Raw genomic sequence first — 21187 nt, 5'->3', positions numbered from 1 at the left:
AGAGATACCAAGTAGCGATTCTGCATTAGAACATGTAATAAAGCAATCACATTCTAACATCAAACAGCCCGGGATAAAAAAAGCATTACTATTAAACTCTCTTTCCAAATCTCCACTTAGACAATCTTTCTCCCTTCTCATCTAATAAATGTTAGAAATGATCACAATAAATATATACCAGACATTTAAAAACAACTTCCTGAAACTTATTTGTCCACCCACCCCTGAAGAGTCACAAGTTAGTTAAAAAAAGTTTGAAAAAGTTAAAAAAACCCAAACAAACAAACAAACAAACTCCCCCCCCCCCCCCCCGCAAACCAACATAGCCCCTGATCCTGTAATTTATGGGTGTATAATATATTTAGAATAAGAATTACGACATCTAAAATGACTTTTTTGTTATTACTTACCTGGTTTGTTAATGTTAGAGGTTGCTGAATCTGGTCAGCATACGATAAGGCAGAAACCTGTTGGTCGCTTATGTTCTGCTGCCGACGATCACTGTACTGCTGATGCGAATGGGACATCTGTCCAGCCATCTGAAGGCCAGCAGCATGGAATGAAAACGATGGTGCAAGCCGAACAGATGAAGGTTTGCATGCTGAAGTCTCTCCTCCTGCAAAGACAATGTGAGTTTTTAATGCAGTTAATGAAAATATTGAAAATATTTTCATTGAATAATGAAAATATTTACCTCAGTTCGTCTCCTAGCTCACAGCACTTATGAACACTAATAGTTTCACCATTTTAACTTACACAAGAGTTTTCATACACAATGAACCCAGAAATCATCCTCACGTGAAGATTACCTGGCTAAAGTTCTTCCCATTTCATTATGACAAATTGTTCATTAATCATTTATTCCTATTTGTCCTTAACATCTCTTTTCTCACATCTTCACCTATGTGTGATAACTCAATTGGAATTTGACAGGGTTTATTTTCAAAGATATTACTTTTGTGTATGGATTCTAGGAAAGCCAGAAAAACACAGAAGTTCTACCTTGCAAAGTTGCCCACAGCAACTTTCCGCACCAATTGTACCACAAGAAACAAAAAGGCTAGTGCCCAGCCACAGCAGCTCATCTTCCCTGGCTTCAATTGTTTATGCCTTCCTATAAGCTACATTTTTTACCTTCCACCCTTCTTCCAACACACACAGTACTTCAACTCAGCTTCCTGACTCCTACTGCTGAGTTTTGTCAAGCCATAGGTAGCAAGCACCGTAACTTGAATTAATTCCTTTTTGGCAAGGTGAAATCAGACCGCCAAGAAGCATCTGCAAAGCAACTGCAAAGCAAGAGACAAACAAAACACTTGGTGTCAAGTTGCACGAGAATGGCAACTAGATTCTGTAACATCCTGAAAACTGCCCAATTCTGCAGGCATAGAATCTGCCTCTGAGTGGGACAGATCCTGCATTTCTCAACTCTTGTTTCAGACATCTGTCAGATGTCCTATAATTGGTTCAGTCTACTTTTAACTTCACTGTCCTCTAACAGTGGAAGAAAGCTTGAAATACAATTTGGGTTTCTTCGTTTGCTAACGAAAGTTTAGCACATTCCATATCTAACACCCATCCTTTTGCTTTTTGCTGACTATGCCAGAGGGGGGAAATTCTCCAAATGGATGCTATGCTGGCACAATGTAAGAGACAGATCAGGATGGGACAAGCAGCCAGGCACACTGAAGCCAACATTGCCACTGAACGAATACACATGGAATCAGAAGCTGAAATCTGGAAGCACAATTATTGGTGAAGATTAAATTTAGAAGCAAGATGTGAAATAATCAAGCATCTTAACAAGCAAAGGAAATCCACATTTCCTTTACAACCAAAACCTTGCAAGAACATATAATCAGCAGAAAACTGAAGATGAACACTGCCCATTGATTTGACTTTCTTTAAAACAACTGACTGCTCAATTCACGACCTATTCTAAATTAAGAAAAAATAAAATATTGAAACGATACTTTATCATTGACTCAGCACCTATCAGGACAGAAGAAGAACTGCATGGGATGAAATCAAATACCATTTTACATTAAGAACATTTTTTAAAAACATATTAAAAAAAAAGTCAAAATAATATTCAAACAGCTACAAATAAGAAAGCCTATATATACTATAATCACTATTACTTTAAAAGGGGTGAAGTGAATTGTACAGTAAAATACCCACTGACAGATCACTGGTATTTTTCTCCAGTGTTACAATTCAGTACTACTAAAAGACTAACAGAACAAACTGCTCCGGAAAATGAACTGGCTACCCACAAGCACCCACATATTTTCATAATGTTTCATTACATCTTCATACAATTTAAAAAAAAAAAAAAAACCTTTAAAAAAATAACTAAGATATATAAAAACTAGGGGTTTGTGTGCATTATGGTGCCTCTGGTAACATAATGAAATATCAAGATGACCTTACAAATGGAAATAAAGACATTCTTGACCTAAAACCATTATAAGCTAAATCAACTTAACATTGTACAGAAGATTACTCTAACTCTTCTATAAAACGTCCATTAAAAACTGCATTGTGATTTTTTAACACAAATACAGATCCTAGTAAGCTCTGAAAGTGAAACTGCCCTTCAACATTTAAAGATATAGTGAAAATGTAAACTTTTAAAAATAGTTGCATCTTTTTCTGTTTTCATTCCAAGTAATCTCTTATGAACTGGGCAACAGATTGTTGCCTTCTTTTTTAAATTTAAAATTATGTATTATGAACTTCACAAGTTCATATTTAAATACAGTGGGAAAACATGTGCAAAGATTCTAACGCATCAGCCAATTTCTCTTGAAGATATCATGGCTCCTTTATATATTAATGCATCTGTCACTTAGATCACATAAAAACTCTACATAAATATTTTTCTCACTACTTTATTTTCTTAATATCTAAATTCCATTTTTACTAGAGAATCAGAGTTAATCTTCCATCTGTACAACTTGGTAAATTTAGTGTACATTTAATTTTCAAGATACAATGAACATTCCTCTAAGAGTGGGTGAACACATGTAAGACGGTATTTGGTATGACTACTTTCTGCTCTTAATTTCTGCTGATTTTCTGCTTAACCTGAAAAAAAAATATCTTATTTAGCAACATCATGGTGACTGCATTAAAATTAAAAAATATTTAAATTCAAAAATACCATTAATTCTAAACTGTAGAGCCAATTACTTTAATAAGTTTTATTTCTTGTATTTTTTTTTACCCCAGCCACAATCTCCCAATAGCATACTAGCTATCTAGCATATTAGATAATGTAATAAAAATATTTTTTATTCTTTAAAAAAATTCTGCACTTGCACCTGTCCCTAAAAAAGCACAAAAATCCAGATAGCATGCAGTTCTCATTTAACGTTTGACTTCACAGTATCTTCTGACACTCACTCAAAAGATGACAACAAATGCAAAAATAAACTGAATAACGCACTATACACATTTAAAATAAAATTTTAAAACACAATAATTTTTAAAGTTATTTTTTAAAAATGTTAGAAATACAATTAACCCACAAAAGAACAGTCATAATACTGACATTTCACATCAGCTTTGAACTTTTGATGCTTGTACACCCTTTCTCTTCTGAGTCCACTAGCAGGACAAAGAGGCTGTAGCTTTCCTCATCTTCCAAACTGTCAATGGTCAGCTGGACCAACTCAGTTAATTCAACAGCAACACCTCAGAAAAAAAGAGCTTTCTAATTTGTAACAAGATGACTGGACTGCAGAGTCACAAAGAAAGTTTCTCTAAGAACCACAGTTCAACAAATAACTTATTTTATTCATTTGATTTAAGTATTTTTTGAAGAGTCAATGTTTGTGATTAACAAGCATTTATCTATTTGCTTGGAGATAAGTTATGCACAACCTATGATGTCACCAGTATAAAAAGTTTCTTGTTGGATACAATTTTTATCAAGTATTGTTCTCTGGTAGAAATGTGAACTGATTTCAGAGAGGACTGAATCTTAGAAAAGGGGACATTATTAAGCACAAGAGCCTGGCTAGAGTCTCATGACCTGAAGTCTATTACAAGAAGAGGGCTGGAAATTGGCTAACTCACACAGCATGTTCTAACACCAAACAGAAAGGCATTTTAATAGTCTCTGTGAAAATGGTGGTATCAACCCTTAACCATGTTAACAATAAGCAAGAACTATCTGGGTCAAAAGTTTAAAAAGTGTAACTACAGGCTCTGAGAGATCAGTAGCAAAGTAATTTTCATCTTTATGGTTTCTTACTGTCACCGACACAGAGACACACAAGTTCACAGACTTCTCTTGCTGAAGGCAGTCTTAGCTATCAACAACAACAACTCATGTTCAGGATATGGTCCCTGATGAAATACGTGCTCTTGCCACATGTCAGACTTTGTTCCCTGATACCTGCAATCCTATCCCGGTACAACTAATCCCAAGAGAACACTCATAACTTACTATTATGAGCCAAGAACCACCTAATGACATCTTAGGAAAAAATAAGGGGAAAAAGAAGAATTGGCTAGAATAGCAGTCTTGACCTCCTTTAGTTTTAGGCTGAGAAGTCAGTCAGCTATAGAAATAGCAACTTTTGTGTACATCCATTAATTGAGGTTCACAAAAACCCTGGTGGCTGCAGTTCATTGGAAGAGCTCTAGACATTCAAAGAAATAAGAAACTGGCCACCACGGCAGTACTAAAATCCGAAGGAGCTTGCTACCATGCCACATCCGTAACTTGTACGGGATAGAAATATCTAAGAAACAAGGTCTAGTCAATCATCAGTCTTCCTCTCTAACGACTGTAAACTCAAATGATTATGTGTTGTGGAGCATCATAGGAAGGAGACAAAGTGACAGAAAACAAAAAGTATGCCAAGATCTCTATGCATGAAGCACATTAAGGGAAGAGATTGCAGATTGGGAGTGGGTAGAATTATGTCACAAATTGGCCTTACCTAATATGTTCATTCAGGGAATGGCATAAAAATATACAGTTTTATGTATGTTTACAGTTTACAAAATTTCTTTGCCTGGGAAGAGATTAAATCAGAACTTGTCAAAAAAAAAAGGTCCAGCTACAGGAGGCAGCCCTTACTTGAGCCTTGGAAACATGTCCCTTTCCTCCTACAGCCATGAAGCGAAGCTGTTCGGAACACTCTATTTCATTAGTGACATTCCACACACCATAATATAAGCAAAATATAAATTATAATTACTGTCTCTGGAAAGTAACAAGTGAGAAAGAAGGAGCATTAATAAAACGCAGCACGATTGTACAAGCAAACCACTGTAACTGGAAGAAAACATTTCAAAGAGCCCAATAGTATAAATGTGACGATAGAGAAAACTTAACTTATAACCTCAAAAGAGGTTCATAACCCAAAACTATCTGAAAATACAGATATTGCAAAAACGAATTGCCCTATCATAAGGAAGACGGTAGGGTTTATTTCTTTAAAGCATCATCTTAACACAGTGGAAGAGCATAAGTTCAATAACATATTTCTTTATTTGGTAAGGATGGGAAATACTTCCTTCATTCAAAATAGGTTTGTTTTAAATGACTTTTCCAAATATCAAAGAAACTAGTAACTCCAAGTAGAAAAATGCTTGAGACGGTAGCTATTGAACAGTCTATAAATGAACTACAGTTGATTTAACGTAGGAGAAATTTTGGTACAATTTTGCATAGATCTAAAACTCATTGCAGCTTCAAAATTCCATTTCCTACCTCATCTACTTTTCATTCTCTTATTCCCATTTTGACATCAGTCAATATATCTAATTTAAATATTACCTCCTCCTAAAAAAAAGTATCATAAGGTAACTAAGTGATGCAATGCATTGCTGGCCTTCTTTCAAGATAAAGCAAGGTACAAATATCCACCGATGGACTAAAAAAGTTGCAGGTGACAGTGTGCCACCCCAAGAGAGAATCACTGTTCCTGAAAAAAAAAAACAAAAAACAAAAAAACAACAACAACTGTGTACTGTGGTTATTTAAATTTGGCAACTAAGAATATGAAAATTTCAACTGAAGTTTTCCCTACAGCTAGACCATTGTAACGTCTATTTTCTGGACAAGATTTCTAAGTCTAATAAAACTGGAAGCCATGTCACAGCCTTCCCCAGTCACTGGCTGAGCATGGGCACAGCTGGCCCAGACAAGCTGCAGATAACACATCCTGGGAGATACTCAAAACCCAACTGGGCAGAGTCTTGGGCAACCAGCTCTAGGTGACCTTGCTTGAGCAGGGGGAGGTTGGGCCAGGTGACCTCCAGAGGTCCCTTCCAGCCCCAAAAGTTTGTGATTCCATGACACAAATGTTGGCACGAAGTGACAGGATTTCTCTCTCCAGATCAGGGAGTTGTTAGACCAGGTCCATCATGTGGGATCGCATTTGAAAATCCCCATAGCAATCAGATAGTTTCTCTGCATTTCTGTCACGCAACCCATTAAATATGTACTCTGCTTCTCAAGGTATGTATGTGACTCTCATTGTCCCTTTGTCACAGTTCTACCAAAGTATTCTATTTAGTTATGTTTATATTGAGGGATTAAAAAAGGAAACAAACTCAGACATGAAAACCATTAGAACAAATCACATTTTCTTAGTATTTCTTCACACCTATTTACCTCACACTTAAAAATTAAACCCCAAAAAGGATCATTGTGACACTTCTGACCCCATGAGAGCTTGTCTTCAAGACTGACAAAAGCATCCTCCAGTGCAGCAACTGATCTTGACTTCATGACACCAAGAGATAGAGAGGTTTCCACTTGATAGCATAACCTTTGCAATGGCCTTAAAAATACTTCACTGTCTATTGACTGTTGTGCAAGATGAAGCTAGTAAAAGCAGTGAAAGTCACAACAACATTCTAGTTCATGCTTTTAGAAGTTCAAATATAGCCATTCCCCATGTTTGATAACTTACCACTAACCTGCTATCTGGCTAATTGACTTTCTTTAAAATTATAACAACTATATAGCCCCTTCTGTACTTCAGTCCTCTGAATCTGGGTTCCAGACAGTGATAACTACTTCCGCAGAACACTCTGGCTGCTTCCTAATCATGTCACTGTCCCCATTTTACCACCTCTTTGTTAATTCAGCTCAAAGAACAGGTAAAATTTCTTATCGGATCCATAAATTTAAGACGGGCAAAGTATGGCACAATAGCATTTAACTGGCAGAAATAATGCAGAACTACACTGGAATCAGTGGCAATGTTCCTTGTGGGTTTATCCTGGACTGTGGGGTCATCTCATTTTGAAGTATGAAACCTTCTCCTCTGCACAACCGATCTTTCATTCTCTTTGCATTGCTAGCGCTTTTTTCCTGTTGTTCAATATTTTCTCTATAACGATCATTGCTTTGACCCTAAATATTTTGAGCTTCCTTTTACCTCCCCTCACTCCCATCCCATCCTCCCTTTCTGTATTCCAGCTCTGCTATCTGCTATTTGGGTCATTCAGCAACATGCAAGGGTATTCCATCTCAGCAATATGTTCCCAGCTGAATGAGAACGTGCCAGGAAACACAACTAGAGAATCAAAGTGTGAACCGTATCATTCACCACAACGGGTATTCTCATTTCCACACTCAGAGTTAAAGATCTTGTGGGCCTGAACCACAATGTATGGTAGTTCTTAGTACTGCATATGGCTGGTTCAGACTTCAAATCTTTTTATTTTTTTTTCCAATCCCTGCTATGCCGCCATAGATGAAGGCATCTACCATCTTTTTTTTTTCTGTATTCAAATGACTGAATGTGAAAACAGCCACACTACTCCTCAAAGAAAGTCCTGTATTAATTGAGGAACTGTGCAGTCCTCTTCCTTCACGTTAAATTTGAAAAAAAAGGTGGATTTTAACATTTTTCAGAGTTCTGGTTAACTTTATTTTTCAAAATCCATGCTTGGAAAAGTTCTCAGTACCAATGAGCATTATGATACCTCAGCTATTGAGTGTACCTCTAAGAAACTAGCCTGGAAAAGTGAGAAGACTGATATCTGCATTGCTTTAATAGCCAAACCACCTCTGCAGTGTATTAGCACATCCTAAAACAGACAATGAGCAATTAGCAATAGAGATAAACATTTTTATCTTGACAACTCTGTTCAAATAAACCCACATTTAAGACAAGTTAGACCTACCCAAGTTCTCCCTAAGCATAATAAATGTCAAGTGTTTGGGATTCTAGAGTTTAGAATAATCATCTTTTAAGCAATAAGCAAATGCCAACCTGAACTCTAAGTGAACTACTGCTCTACTGAAACACTGTTTTGCCTATTGTACTCACACACCACATTTAAAATGACTTCATGAGAATGTGAAGAGAGGTCTCTACATAGACTTCACCCAGCTTGCTCTGGAATGAGGAAAGCTGTGAGAGAACCCAGGGAACAAAGGGAAATTACCTCTAGCAGCTACTGGAGAACAAACAACTCCATTATAAATATCCCACACTAGTTCTTCCTCTGGATGAACTATATATTATTGTGGTGGAATTATATTATTAAGAATAGCTACTTCAGAAGCTATTCTACAATAACTATTCAGTCAACTTCCCTCTACAGAAATGCCTAATGCTACTTTCTCTCAAAGCAAAATTAAGTCCTAAACTTAGAAACCACCATCCTCTCAAGTCCTATTCACTAGGGCCAATACACTCAGCCCACAGAATCCTCCCACTTGTGCTCCATCCTAATGGACAGAGCTATGGAGAAGATGAAGTGCTTAAAATTAAGATGAAGTGACGTAAAATTACTTTTGGCTGCCATCTCTCCCAACAGTTTGCAGACTTTTGACATGACTTGTCTGTCACGTGTCTGGTCTTATGGCAGAGATGAAACAAGAAACCTGGAGAAAAGACAAACCAAGAGTAGGCTTTATTAATGTTTCTGACAGTGTTGTGCCTGTCGTCACTATCCTCTTCCCTGGATGAGCTGCAGCAGTAGGTGGACTTTGGGTGGGATTTGCATACACATACTCTATTGCTTTTGTGCAGTAAGGCCTGTTCTCAGGGGACACTAGTTCCCTCTACTGTAGAAATGCAGTGGCTAAGACCCGTTACAGAGAGAGATTGTGGCATGTATCTCTCCCTACCCACTTCAAAAATCTGGTATCAGAAAGATTCAACACCACTGCTCACTATAATTCTCTCACAATAAGAAAATCAAATTTCTAAAATTCATGAGCAACTTATGATTTAATCCACTGGCAACACTGTGTTGGAACAGACCCTCCTGAATGCCATCATGCAGCACATACAGGACAACCAAGCAATTAGGTCCAGTCAGCGTGGGTTTACGAAAGGCAGGTACTGCTTGACTAACCTGATCTTCTTCTATGACAAGGTGACCCACTTAGTAGATGACAGAAAGGCTGTGGATACTGTCTAGCTAGACTTCAGTAAAGACTTGGACACTGATTCCCACAGCATCCTCCTGGAGAAACTGGCAGGTCATGGCTTGGAAGGGTGTACTCTTCACTGGGTAAAGGACTGGCTGGATGTCTGGGCCCAAACAGTTGTTGTGAAGGGGAGTCAAATCCAGTCAGTGGCCAGTCATGAATGTTGCTCCCCATGGCTCAGTATGGGGGTCAGTTCTGTTTAAACTCTTTATCAATGATCTGAACAAGAGGATCGAGTGCACCCTCAGTAAATTTGCAGATGACAGCAAGCTGAGTGGGAGTGTTGACCTGCTGGAGGACAGGTAGGCCATACAGAGGAATCCGGACCGGCTGGATTGATGGGCTGAGGCCAATTGTATGACGTTTAACAAGGCCAAGTGCAGGGTCCTGCACTTGGGTCACAACAACCCCAGGTGGAACTACAGGCTTGGGGAAGAGTGGCTGGAAAGATGCCTGGTGGAAAAGGACCTGGGGATGTTGGCCTACAGCAGCTGAACATGAGCCAGCAGTGTGCCCAAGTGGCCTAAAAGGCCAACAGTATCCCGGTGTGCATCAAGAATAGTGTGGCCAGGAGGACCCAGGCAGTGATTGTCCCCCTGCACTGAGCTCTGGTGAGGTCCCACCTCAAATCCTGTGTTCAGTTTTGGGCCACTCACTACAGGAAAGACACTGAGGTACTAGAGAGAGTTCAGAGAAGGGCAAAGAAGCTGGTGAAGGGTCTGGAGCACAAGTCTGATGAGGAGCAGCTGAGGGAGTTGGGGCTGTTCAGCCTGGAGAGAAGGAGGCTGAGGGGAGACCTTATCGCTGTCTACAACTACCTGAAAGGAGGTTGTAGCATGGAGGGTGTTGGTCTCTTCTCTAAGCGGTAAGTGATAGGACAAGAGGAAACGGCCTCAAGTTGTGCCAGGGAAGGTTCAGATTGGATATTATGAAAAAAATCTCCATGGAAAGGGTTGTTGGGCATTGGAACAGGCTGCCCAGGGAAGTGGTGGAGTCACCATTCCTGGAGGGGTTTAAAAGAGGTATGGATGAGGTTCTTAGGGACATGGTTTAGTGCCAGTGTTAGGTTATGGTTGGACTCAATGATCTTGAGAATCTCTTCCGAACAAAATTATTCTATGATAGAAATCTATATTTCATTAATGTATAAATATTACTTTAAGCATACTCTAGAGAATCTTAGAACTAAGAAAATTTTGTGAAAGTGAAACTACTTTTTTATAAATTAAGCCCAGGATGGCCAAAATCTTCAGCTGAAACCTATAGGAAACACAAGCACTCTAACTTTCCAAGTCAAAACCTTACGCTCTATGAGAACTCTGGTTTCACGTTTATATTCTTCAAAAGCACATCTGAAAAAAAAAATACAACCACACACGTGAACAGTGACAACCAAATGTAGGTACAGGCCTTAACACAGACCAGAAGCCTCCACCTAGGAATATACTGGACTGAAAGAACATTAAAATTGCAGAGTACTGTGCACAGAAGCTAGGAAACACCAAAATACTTCCACGGTTTTAATTTAGTGCCTCTATGTAAATAAGTTATGATACTGTTTAGTTACATGAATACCCTATTTATTTAAAGGTACAGAATGGAAGTAGCAGTCACTGAATAGGTTGCCATACAATAGATCTTTTTATTTTCATTGTATTTAACACTCCTCAGGCTGTGCTCCAAATAAAATGATTACTGTCTGCATACATATTCTGTACACTAGTCATTGTTTTTGTATCCATGTAATTCACAAACAACAATTTCCTTCTGCAATAATCTTATGAGGCTGGATTTTATCCTACTCTGCAGAAAAAATTGGAGACATGGGTTGAAGACAAAAGGGTTCCATGATTTTAAATTTTTAATTTTGTATATATAGAACTTGAAAGACTTTACAAAGACAAGGAACACATACTAGCAGGTAAATTTCTGTTTCAGAGCTCCACAGAGGAGCAGCTTTATAGGTGAGGTTTCAAGAATTTGCAAAAAGTAAACCAAATGAGACAGGTCTGAAATGGATGTTCATTTCTGCTTGCAAACAAAACCAAACAAGAATGGATACCTGACTCACGCTGGACTAAGGACTGAAAAGTAACACAGTTCTTTTCAAGCAACGAGGCACTAACATTGGAATCACTTATTTATCAGACCAAAGATCCATTCATATCAGTGTCCAGTCTCTCAAAGTGGCCAACAGCAGTCGTCTTGGAAGACAACAGAGCGCAAAAAACGCAACAGCGGTAGGTGCCTGGCATATATTTATCTAGTCTCCAGTCCAGGAACTACATGAAGCAGAGTCTCTGTGATTACCATGCATATATACATATATACCATGCATCCTTTTCTTCCACAGACTTTCTGAACCACTTTTTGCATTTGAGCTTTTAGCTTCTAGAAGATCCACGGCAAAAAGCTTCACAGCTTGCTCACAGGCAGCATTAAGCACCACCCTCTTTGTTGTGAACTTGCTGTTTTCCTCTGATGGCCTCTGCTGAACAGTAACAAAAATTAATGCTGCTCTCCTGCAAAGAGGCAATGATACTTACACTAAGAAAATGAATGAGAGGTTTAAAATCAGCGACTTTGTTTATTCTACTGTTGAGCAATTATTTTATTTTTTTAATCTCCCTTTTGACACCCTGCCTCCAAGACAGGATATTCCAGCATTCAAAGAATAAACATGCTCAACTGTACAACTGCATATACACCAACATATTTATTACTGAAGATTTTATCTTTTTCTAATACACATTTAATATTCTTCAGAAGCTTTCCTACCACATTTTAACTCTGTCCCACTCTTCATCATAAACCTGTTGCTTGAGAACATTGCTCAAATTCAAGCAGTTTGGCTGATGATTCAGTCCAACATGGTATTTATGTTATGCCAAATGAACTAAGTGAAACAAAGTAGCTGAGCAATCACTATTTAATTGTTGAATATTTAATAAACCATATTTAAACAAGAGGAATAACACTTTAAAACTGGAAAAAATATTCAAAAGAACATAACTCATTTTTCAGAGGACACCAATGCTGGTGAAAATCTACCAAGGCCAGGATTCTGATACATCTTTTTTTTCTCTCACCCTACAAATTTATGTTGATTTTATGATTTTATGCAATTATTCTAAGATTACATGGTTTCCAAGTTTTCTAATTCAATGGAAAGCCTGCCATTTAAAAAGACGGAATATAAAGACGGAAAAATGGAAATCTGCCTTTTTTATTATCATGGTCAAAGTTCGTAACAGCTCTTAAAATAGAAAAAAATAATAAAGCATGAATATTATTACAAGTAAAGGTTTACAAACAACTACTGAATTCCGTCTATCTAAGCATATTTAGTCTAGGTGAACGGCCCACACCCGTCCTTTAGTTCCTAGTGCAAGCTGTGAAAAACACAAACAGAAAACACTGTTCACACAGAAAGAGCTGTCAAATTCAGTAGGTGAAAAAGCATAAAGGACGAAAATACTTTATTAGTAATGATAATCTCATAACACTGACAAAATAAATTTAGTGACAAAGTTTAAATTCACAAAATGATATGAAAGTCATGCCATTAAAGATACTAGGAGAGAATCTCTATAATCACATTTCAGAAGGCTTCAAGCAAACTTCAAATATACACAAATTCTACTTTATCCTAGTTTTTAGCTTCTAAAATGCACTAGAAATCAGCAAGTTTCTGTACTAAAAGGAAACATTTGCTTTATTCAAAAGGAACTGGATTTACCTCTGCTGTCAGTTTTCTGAAAGATTTCTCAAACAGCCGAAAAATTAAAATTCCACCAAAACAAAAATCAGATTTAATCATAGGCTGCTTTTTAGCAGTGAGTTTTGGTCTTCATGGTGAGCCTAACTTGTAAATGGCTACAGACCATCACTCAACTGAACTAATGTGCTCCAATGTTTAGTTTAAAAGACAAAACTTGTTTAGTCCTAAGTATAAGCATTAAATCATGAAAATGATGCTTGTTCTCTTGGTATAAAAGAACCAATTAATCAAGATTTGTAAAAATAAAAAAATATATTTTGTGCACAGATGCTTTTCAAAACAAACTTCACAAAAAATAGGTGTCAAATTCAAACACTTTTACCAAAATCCTAAATCCAACTGTACTCAAATTATCCAAAATCTGCTGACATTAGAGTTACACCCGGACAAAAACATGCTAGTGCAAGTAATTCCCACCATTACTACTAAATGCTAGGTGCTATCAAACCTCATACACTGCTACCTATGTTAAAGGCAAGGGAGGAAAGAATAAAAAAATAACACAAAACCTATGTAGATGGATTTACTCAGTTAAATAATTCATTAATCTCACAGTCAGTTTTTTTTTACTTGGACAGAAAGAATTTGAGTAGTTATGCAAAGAAAGCCTGCAATTTGGACAGCTAAGGAAAGCAGAGGGAGGGACTGAGGAAGAAGAGGACTGAAGAAGGTGAACTAATCCATGACTGAACAGACGAAAAAGCAGGTTTGGAAAGCAGAAAATAAAATAAAGTAAAATAAATAAAGTAAAATAAAGTAAAATAAAATACAAAAAGCAGATTCAAGCAACAAAAATATTTTAAGATCAGCTTTCCCAATACTCTTAGGCAGGAACAATATATAGGACAGAAAAAAAGCCAGACTCAACTGCTACAGCAGAAGTGGGGGTTTCGGTTTTCGTGGGTTTTTGTTGGTGCTGGTTTGTTTTGTTTTGGTTGGGGTTTTTCTGGGTTTTTTGTTTGTTTGTTTTCTGGGGGCGATGGTGGGTTTTTTGGTTTTGTTTGGATTTTTTTTTTAGTATTTTTTATTTAGGGGGTGGAGAGGCAAGGGAAGACATGTGAATACGTAATTTTAAAAAGGCAAGTGTCTGTTCTAGAAATAGATTTTTCTATATTCACACCAGCCACAGCTACTTATCTCAGATACAGAGGTTATTGCATTTTAGGAAGTACTGATATTAAAGCTGACTTTCTTAATGTTCTGTAGCCATGCTTTCTGCATAAATCTGGTTACTCCAATACAAGACTGTTTAATTAAAAGGAAAAAGGAAAAAAGAAAAATTAAGTGGGGAAAGAGCTAGAACAGTCCTCTTCGATCTATGCAGCACTCTTCCTTGATTTTAAGCTATTCCAGTGAAGATTTTTTACATTAACACGGTGTATATATATAGACAATTTTTTTAATATACATATATGCATATAGGTACATGCACGCACACACAGATATATATATCTATATAGATATATATATTCACAGGCCAAATACAGCGAGAGGGCGAGACTGAAGAGCAATTAAATCCTCCTTTCGCCTCTGTTCGGAGCCCTGTGCCTGCCCGCAGTACGCGGGCGCTGCTGCAGATCATTAACTGCTCATTTATCAACGCCGCTCACCAGGCAACACAATGCAGCAGAACGGCGCGCGGAAACCACCCCGAACCCCAGCAACAGCGGGTAATTAGCATAGCCTACCACCAAAACCCCGCCGCCTGATTGGCCGAGCTCCTCAGCCCAGCGGCCAATCGAAGGGAGCTATGCAAATCGCAGCCCTCAGTTGCCAGGGCAGAGCTGCTGCCTATTGTCCAATCGGAAAACAAGCAATAAACAAGCAATGCAATTGAGCTTTGTCACATTTTCGAGTTGCTGTTAACACTTTCGAGTTTAAAGCAAAATTAGCTCCATCTACCGCGGATTAGACTCATGTTCTACATTTCACCCCCACAGCAAGGGCAGGGCAATGCAGTAATGATACACGGGGATTACAGCTAAGCGCTGCATTAGGATTTAAACTTCCCTTTCCGCAAAATAGCTCTGCTCCGGGACGGCCCGGAGAATGCGCTTTGAGGGACTGAGATGTTAAAATAGCCTAAGAAGAGCGTATTCAAACACTTCTAAGCGTGATACCTCTCTGCTAAAATTCTTCAGAGGGTTTTACACAACAGTTAAGAGCAGGGAAGTTCCCTTTCAACTGGCTTAGTTATATTACCTTAAAAATTATATGGGCTGCTGGACTGTATCGGGTAGTACCTGCTACTTACATAATCCCATTTTTCACAGGTAGTAAATTTCTGTTTGTTTTTAAGAAAGAGAAAAAAGACTTAAGAAAGAACCTCCATTATTCACTCCACTGACAGATTTTAAGTTAATGAATTTTAGTTCTTTTTACCAAACTGAACCACCAGTAAAGACTGAATATAAGAAACTGAAGTACCGCACCAGAAACAGCAATTTTTTTTCCCATCAATTTCCAAAATTAGGCTTATCTGAAAGCATATTTGTCATTAAGTGTCTCTGCATATGACAATGTGAATACAGAGGGGTACAGCAGCTACTGACCGTCAGCACTTCCAGCACTCCTCCGGAGGTTCCCTTCCCACACACACAGATGTGTATTTTGGAAACCGGCATCGCTCAGCCCCCTTCAAATGGAGTCTCCAAATGTAAAGACTGACAGACTTACTCTGGAAGCAACTGCCTCTCTCTTCACAAGCAGAACGCAGCTGCACAGCTTCCCTCTACACCGTGGCAGACGCGAGTGATCCTGTGCATGTTTTACTTCACTTTCCTCAGACCAACAGCGATGTGAAAGTGCTACTGCAATTCACCCACCTGGGAGCAGGGTGTTTGTGCACTTCTTGTTCTCGAGTGGTTGTGTAAGGTGCCTGACACTGGCAACTGACATCTCCTGTCCAGGTACACACCAGACACAGGATATAAAGCAACAGCAGCAGCCTCCATGTCTCAAACCCTCAAAGGATCCTGATGCTATTCTGCCCACCGATGGGAGAAGCGGGGCTATGGCTCCCTGGCAGCCACTCACCTGGGTCATTGCTGGAGTGCCTTTGTATTTTTTTATCAATCTCTGTTGACACCCAAAAGTTTTTCAGATCTGAATCAGAGAATATGCTTTTTAAAAGTGCCCAAAATATCAGCTCCGCAGCCCAGTGCTAACAGAAATGAAAGTTTTGGTGGCTCCGTCATTTAGACAATTTAACTACTGCATTTTGGAAATTTTATCAATAGTAAAACTACTAAAATGTTTCTACATCTTAAAATACATACAATTATCTCAGTATGTGCACCAAGCCCTCTGACACATTAAAAAAAAAAAAATCAATTCCATCTATTCTTTATCTCATATTAGCTTTTTCAATGGAATTACCGCTTTTTGATTTATGCTCATCTAGCAAACCCTGTAACAGTGCAGCAGCCACAGCAGCAAGCAGCAGCAGAGTGTTATCTGACCATTAGCTTACAAGATTTTCCAAGCAATCCAGCCTGGGCCAGTACTTTGCAGCACTAATCCTTCTCCTAGTCTGCCTCACTGTCTTCTCAAAGTAATACTTTTATCAGCACTTAAGTAAGAGTTTCTTGCATTAGTGCAGTGCCTTCCCCCCATCTCCAAAGAGAATATAAATAACATGACTTAGAATTTTCAGTTTACAGTGCAAAACTAATTAAAGGCCGAATACAAACTACCCGCTACATGGCAACACCTCAAACCATACAATCTGTTCAAGAGGTGAAAAATGTCAAACATTTTATACCTATCAATACCTGTGGCTAACAGCCAGCCTAATGTCTAAACTTCACTTTTCAGATTCCACATGCATTTCCAGCTGAAAGTAAGGTTAGCATAAATATCTGAATCATTTTTAAAGCTCTTCTTTAATCTATTGTACAAACAGATATATATTAAAAAAGGAATCTTTTCCTGTGCATAAAAACCATCAAGGGAAATAGAATAATTCAAGTCATTTCCCATTTGTAGTTACTGAGGCACAAGATATATTTAAACAGTTGGTACAGAAAAAATGGAAAGCATCTACCATATCAATGTACAGCTAGCATGCCAAACCATTAATGTAAGAGCTAAACAAGGGATGAATACATCATGTGCAATAGTCTCACATGATATAAATTATTCAATACCTGACCAAAGAAAACAGCTTTCAGGAGAGAGGGGGAGGATCTGAAAGTACTTTTGTAGTTTGAATAAATACAGTGTTATGAATTGATATAAAATCTTCCTAACTGTACAGTTAAATAATCACATGTATTTTCCAACTATTTTGCCATGTTGCATCAATCCAACTTGCATTCTTATGTTTACCATAGAGGTAGATTTCATCTGATACAGTGCTGAAAATTTTAAAATAAAACCAACTGTAAAAATGAAATTACTTGGTACACAGACAAGCACGTCTTTTCAGAATTTATGCTATGTCCCCTTCCCCCACTTGCAGGATTTAGATAATGCATGGCCCTATTGATATTGCAAGACTTTTTGCTTTACTAATTTCAAAGTGGCTATACAACACTTTCTTTGGGATTGCTCTCCTGGCAAAAAAAAATAACATATCATACACTTAACTCATGTCAAAAATAAACCTTTTCTGGACTTAGATACAGAGATAGAAGGCTTTTTAAGTGACAGATTGAAAAACAAAACAAAACAAAATCTACGGGTACAAATTACATCTCAGTTATGTGGAATCTGCTGGTGTAATGACTCCAGGGAGTGCCTTCAACGGCTGATTTCATATATGATCTTAAAATAGTTAATTTCACTGAAACAGAAGTTTATAGTACATACTCAGTTCTGGCAACTAACAGAGCAGTTACGTAGCATTTGGAGAGTGTACACTGGTTTCATACTCTGTATTAAAACCAGAAATTCTGATATAAGTTAAAAAAAACCACAGAATACTTAGAAATGCCTAGGCGTGCTGTCCATATTGATCCATATTATAGTTCATAAAAATAATAACATTTAAAAAGGTTTGATTCTCACTCCAAAGTAGACTGTAAGCAACAAAACTATTTTCCTCTAAAAAATACTCACAAGCTGTGAATTCATTTTTCTGTTTTGTTTTCAATGAATTGATAACTGATATTCTGACACAGCATTTTACAACAGACATCTCAAGCCAGTCCCTACCTTCTGACAAACTGCATTCAGAGTTCTTAAGTCATTAAACAAAAAATTATTCCCTGGTAAAAAGTTATAACATTTCTATATCTAGCTACTGCCAATCACAGAGAACTCCAACTAAAATCAGAAATAAACCCAAGCTTTCACAAGTACAGTGAAACCTGACAATTCCAAAGCAATTTTTAAAAGACCAATTTCCTGCCTTTGTAATAATTTCTGTATTTAGTATATACACTTCTAAGTTTAAGTAATTACTTCTTTTGATTTGTCTCATTTTGAAGTACTAGCTTTCAATGAGAAAAATCTTAAGTATGGTTGAACACATGCTTGCAACTAGTAACCACCAAAAGACAATTAGGCCAGGTTTCATTAATCCAAACAACAATTCAACCCCAAAGCAAGGCTCACTGTAAATTGCATTCATTTAAGTACCACAAATTTAAAACCAGAAAAAAATTAAAACAAATGAAAAACAAAACAACAACTAGAAAAACACAACACAAAAAAGTGTATTACTATTCCTTTAGGATAATGCTATGATCTAAGAAAATTATGTTTGAAGTGTTACTCATACATTTGCTTCAAAAGCCCTACTGGTTCTAGTATAAGCTAAGCAGTATGCATTAAAAAATTACAACTAACTATTAAAATTTTGGCTTTTTCTACATCAATAATAATAACAAGAGCAACACCATTCAAGTACCAGAGTTGTGCAAATTTAAAAGTTTTAAATTTTGTCTACATCTTCAGCTACATGCATCTATACATCTTATTTCCAGGTTACAAAAACTCTGCCAGCAGAGACTGGAGATCACATTTGCCATGACTAGGCTCCTCCTTTCCAAAAAGCATCACCTCTGTCCTCTAGGGACCTTATGAAAGGCACATAAACCAAAGACATGTTCCAATTGCCATGCTTAAATTGTAACATTTAAGCCTCTATTTCCATCAGTCTCTGATTTTATATGTCAACCCTCCGAACAAGCTACTGAGAGAGCAGCCAGTCACATGCATCTGCAGCATCAATATGGGGAGCAACGCAGAGACAGTGAGGGATGCTCTGGCCACCAGAAAAGACAGTTTACTTCAAAGGGGGTGCAGAAATGGGCCAGGGAGGGAAGAAATCGTTCCAATGTTCCCTGAGGGATATATAAATTAGATCAAGGAAAATCTCACAAGATAGTTAGACATGGGTTTTGTTTTGGGTTGGGTTTTCTTGCCCCCACCGGGGTGCCGATAGAGAACATTCCACCTACGGAAAGAGACTTTAGTGTTTTTAAGGGAAAAGGGATTATGTAAAAATATTAATGGGATCCAAACACTAAACAGACAAGCGATTCTTCAGGGTTCAGCTATTGACTGTGTTCTGTGAAAAGATCATCACAAGTTCAGTTCATAGCATAAATGCTAACGAAGTTCTAACCCCTGCAGGCTTTTAATTCTTACAGAGTTTCAAACACAACTGTGCCAGTGGTCTGGTCAGAGTACACTTCCAGTTCACAAGCACATACTGAACATTACATTTATAGGCACCAGGCACAACTGTACAGTAATGCAAAAGAACCACAGTCTCCTAACATGCCATGTTACTGCAAGTCAAGAGATGTAAAACAACTAACACACAATCTCTTTTTCTTAAAAAGTTAGGTACCAATGCATTTCAAACCCTCAGCATTACAGTAAATTTGAAAAGTGTGTTCTCAGTCAAGTAAGAGAATGAAACATAATTTTACTTGATTCTTAAACAACAAAAATCTCTCAGTACCCTTTTTTTTTTTTTAAAGAAAAAAAATAAATATATGTATCTATAAAGACAGAGAACAGGAACTTCCTAATCCAAGCAATGTTGTAACAAGGCATGTTATCTCTTCATCTCTATGGAACAAATGGGTATATATAGCCAACACTCATGAAACATCCTGCTTCAGGTATGGTAGGCAGTTACTAGAGAACTCTGGCAAACATACACTTGAAGATTTGCATTTTAACAGCATGATGATAAGAGGGAAGAAGTTTGAAGTGGCCTCCTCCCCATGACTGAAAAAGCAGATTTATTAAACTGAGGGCTATGTTAAGCTATTGTGGGAAAAGATGATTGAAAAGAGGTGCAGAAGGGATGTCACCAGCAGCAGGGCACAAAATAGAGTGTTTATAAAACAATCTTCAAAGTAATAGGACTTTCTTTTAGTACAGTGATGAATTTTGAGGAAAAGTATGAAAAAAGCACAGTATCTGTCGCCCATAAGATGTTTGCGAAAGAAAATGAGAGCTGGGCAACTTAGTATCTTCACCCAGTAGACAGCAATTGAGCTCAACTTTTTACGAAGTGCATTTAAGAGTCTGAACTGCTTACCAGAGGGGAAAGAAAAAAAAAGGCGCAATATTGTTGATTATGCTCCAAAGCCACTGAAAAAAAATAGGGACTTGGTGCAAAATGAGCAGAAAAAATCCAAACCACCTGCTACTGCTTTGTAGCATCAGTCATTATGCCAAGCAGTGGCAACACATGAAGCTGCTATTTGCCAAAGCATCTGGGTTGAAAGCGATACGGTGTTGTTCGCTGGCATCGCTGTACAAGCTAGCACAAACTGTTTCAAAATGTCAGTCAATCTCAGACAGGCTTTTCACGACTTCCATTGGAATTTCCAGAAATGCTACAATTCTTAGCAACTTCCGAGAACCCTATCATGTACAAACAGAAGGTGCCATAGAGGACTTCTTTTTCTCTTCCTGCGCCCCACAAAAGGGTAAGGGGAGACTTCCTCATATCTTTATAAACAAAAAGGGACTGGACACAAATGGAAAAATGGCTGTTGCCGTTACTTGTGAGAAAGAAG

The 21187-nt window shown here is 37.8% G+C and overlaps 1 protein-coding gene across 2 annotated transcripts in view; it reads right to left on the bottom strand.

The window, feature by feature from the left end:
• Positions 1-21187, bottom strand: part of DYRK1A (dual specificity tyrosine phosphorylation regulated kinase 1A) — an 88840-nt gene that overhangs the window by 22852 nt on the left and 44801 nt on the right. Inside the window, exons 1-2 of one of the 2 annotated variants that reach the window (XM_021299611.2) lie at positions 15876-19343; positions 411-616 (exon numbers count right to left, since the gene is read on the bottom strand). In XM_021299611.2, coding sequence (XP_021155286.1) covers positions 411-539 — 129 coding nt within the window. In that variant the 5' untranslated portion in view covers positions 540-616; positions 15876-19343. Of the gene's footprint in view, positions 1-410; positions 617-15875; positions 19344-21187 lie in introns of those variants that run through there. The other variant, XM_065067786.1, reaches the window with a different exon arrangement.

Source organism: Columba livia, chromosome 1 (assembly GCF_036013475.1).
Source record: "Columba livia isolate bColLiv1 breed racing homer chromosome 1, bColLiv1.pat.W.v2, whole genome shotgun sequence".
Lineage (NCBI taxonomy): Eukaryota > Metazoa > Chordata > Aves > Columbiformes > Columbidae > Columba > Columba livia.
Note: the sequence above shows the minus strand (reverse complement) of the source record. Positions and strands in the feature narration are given on the sequence as shown.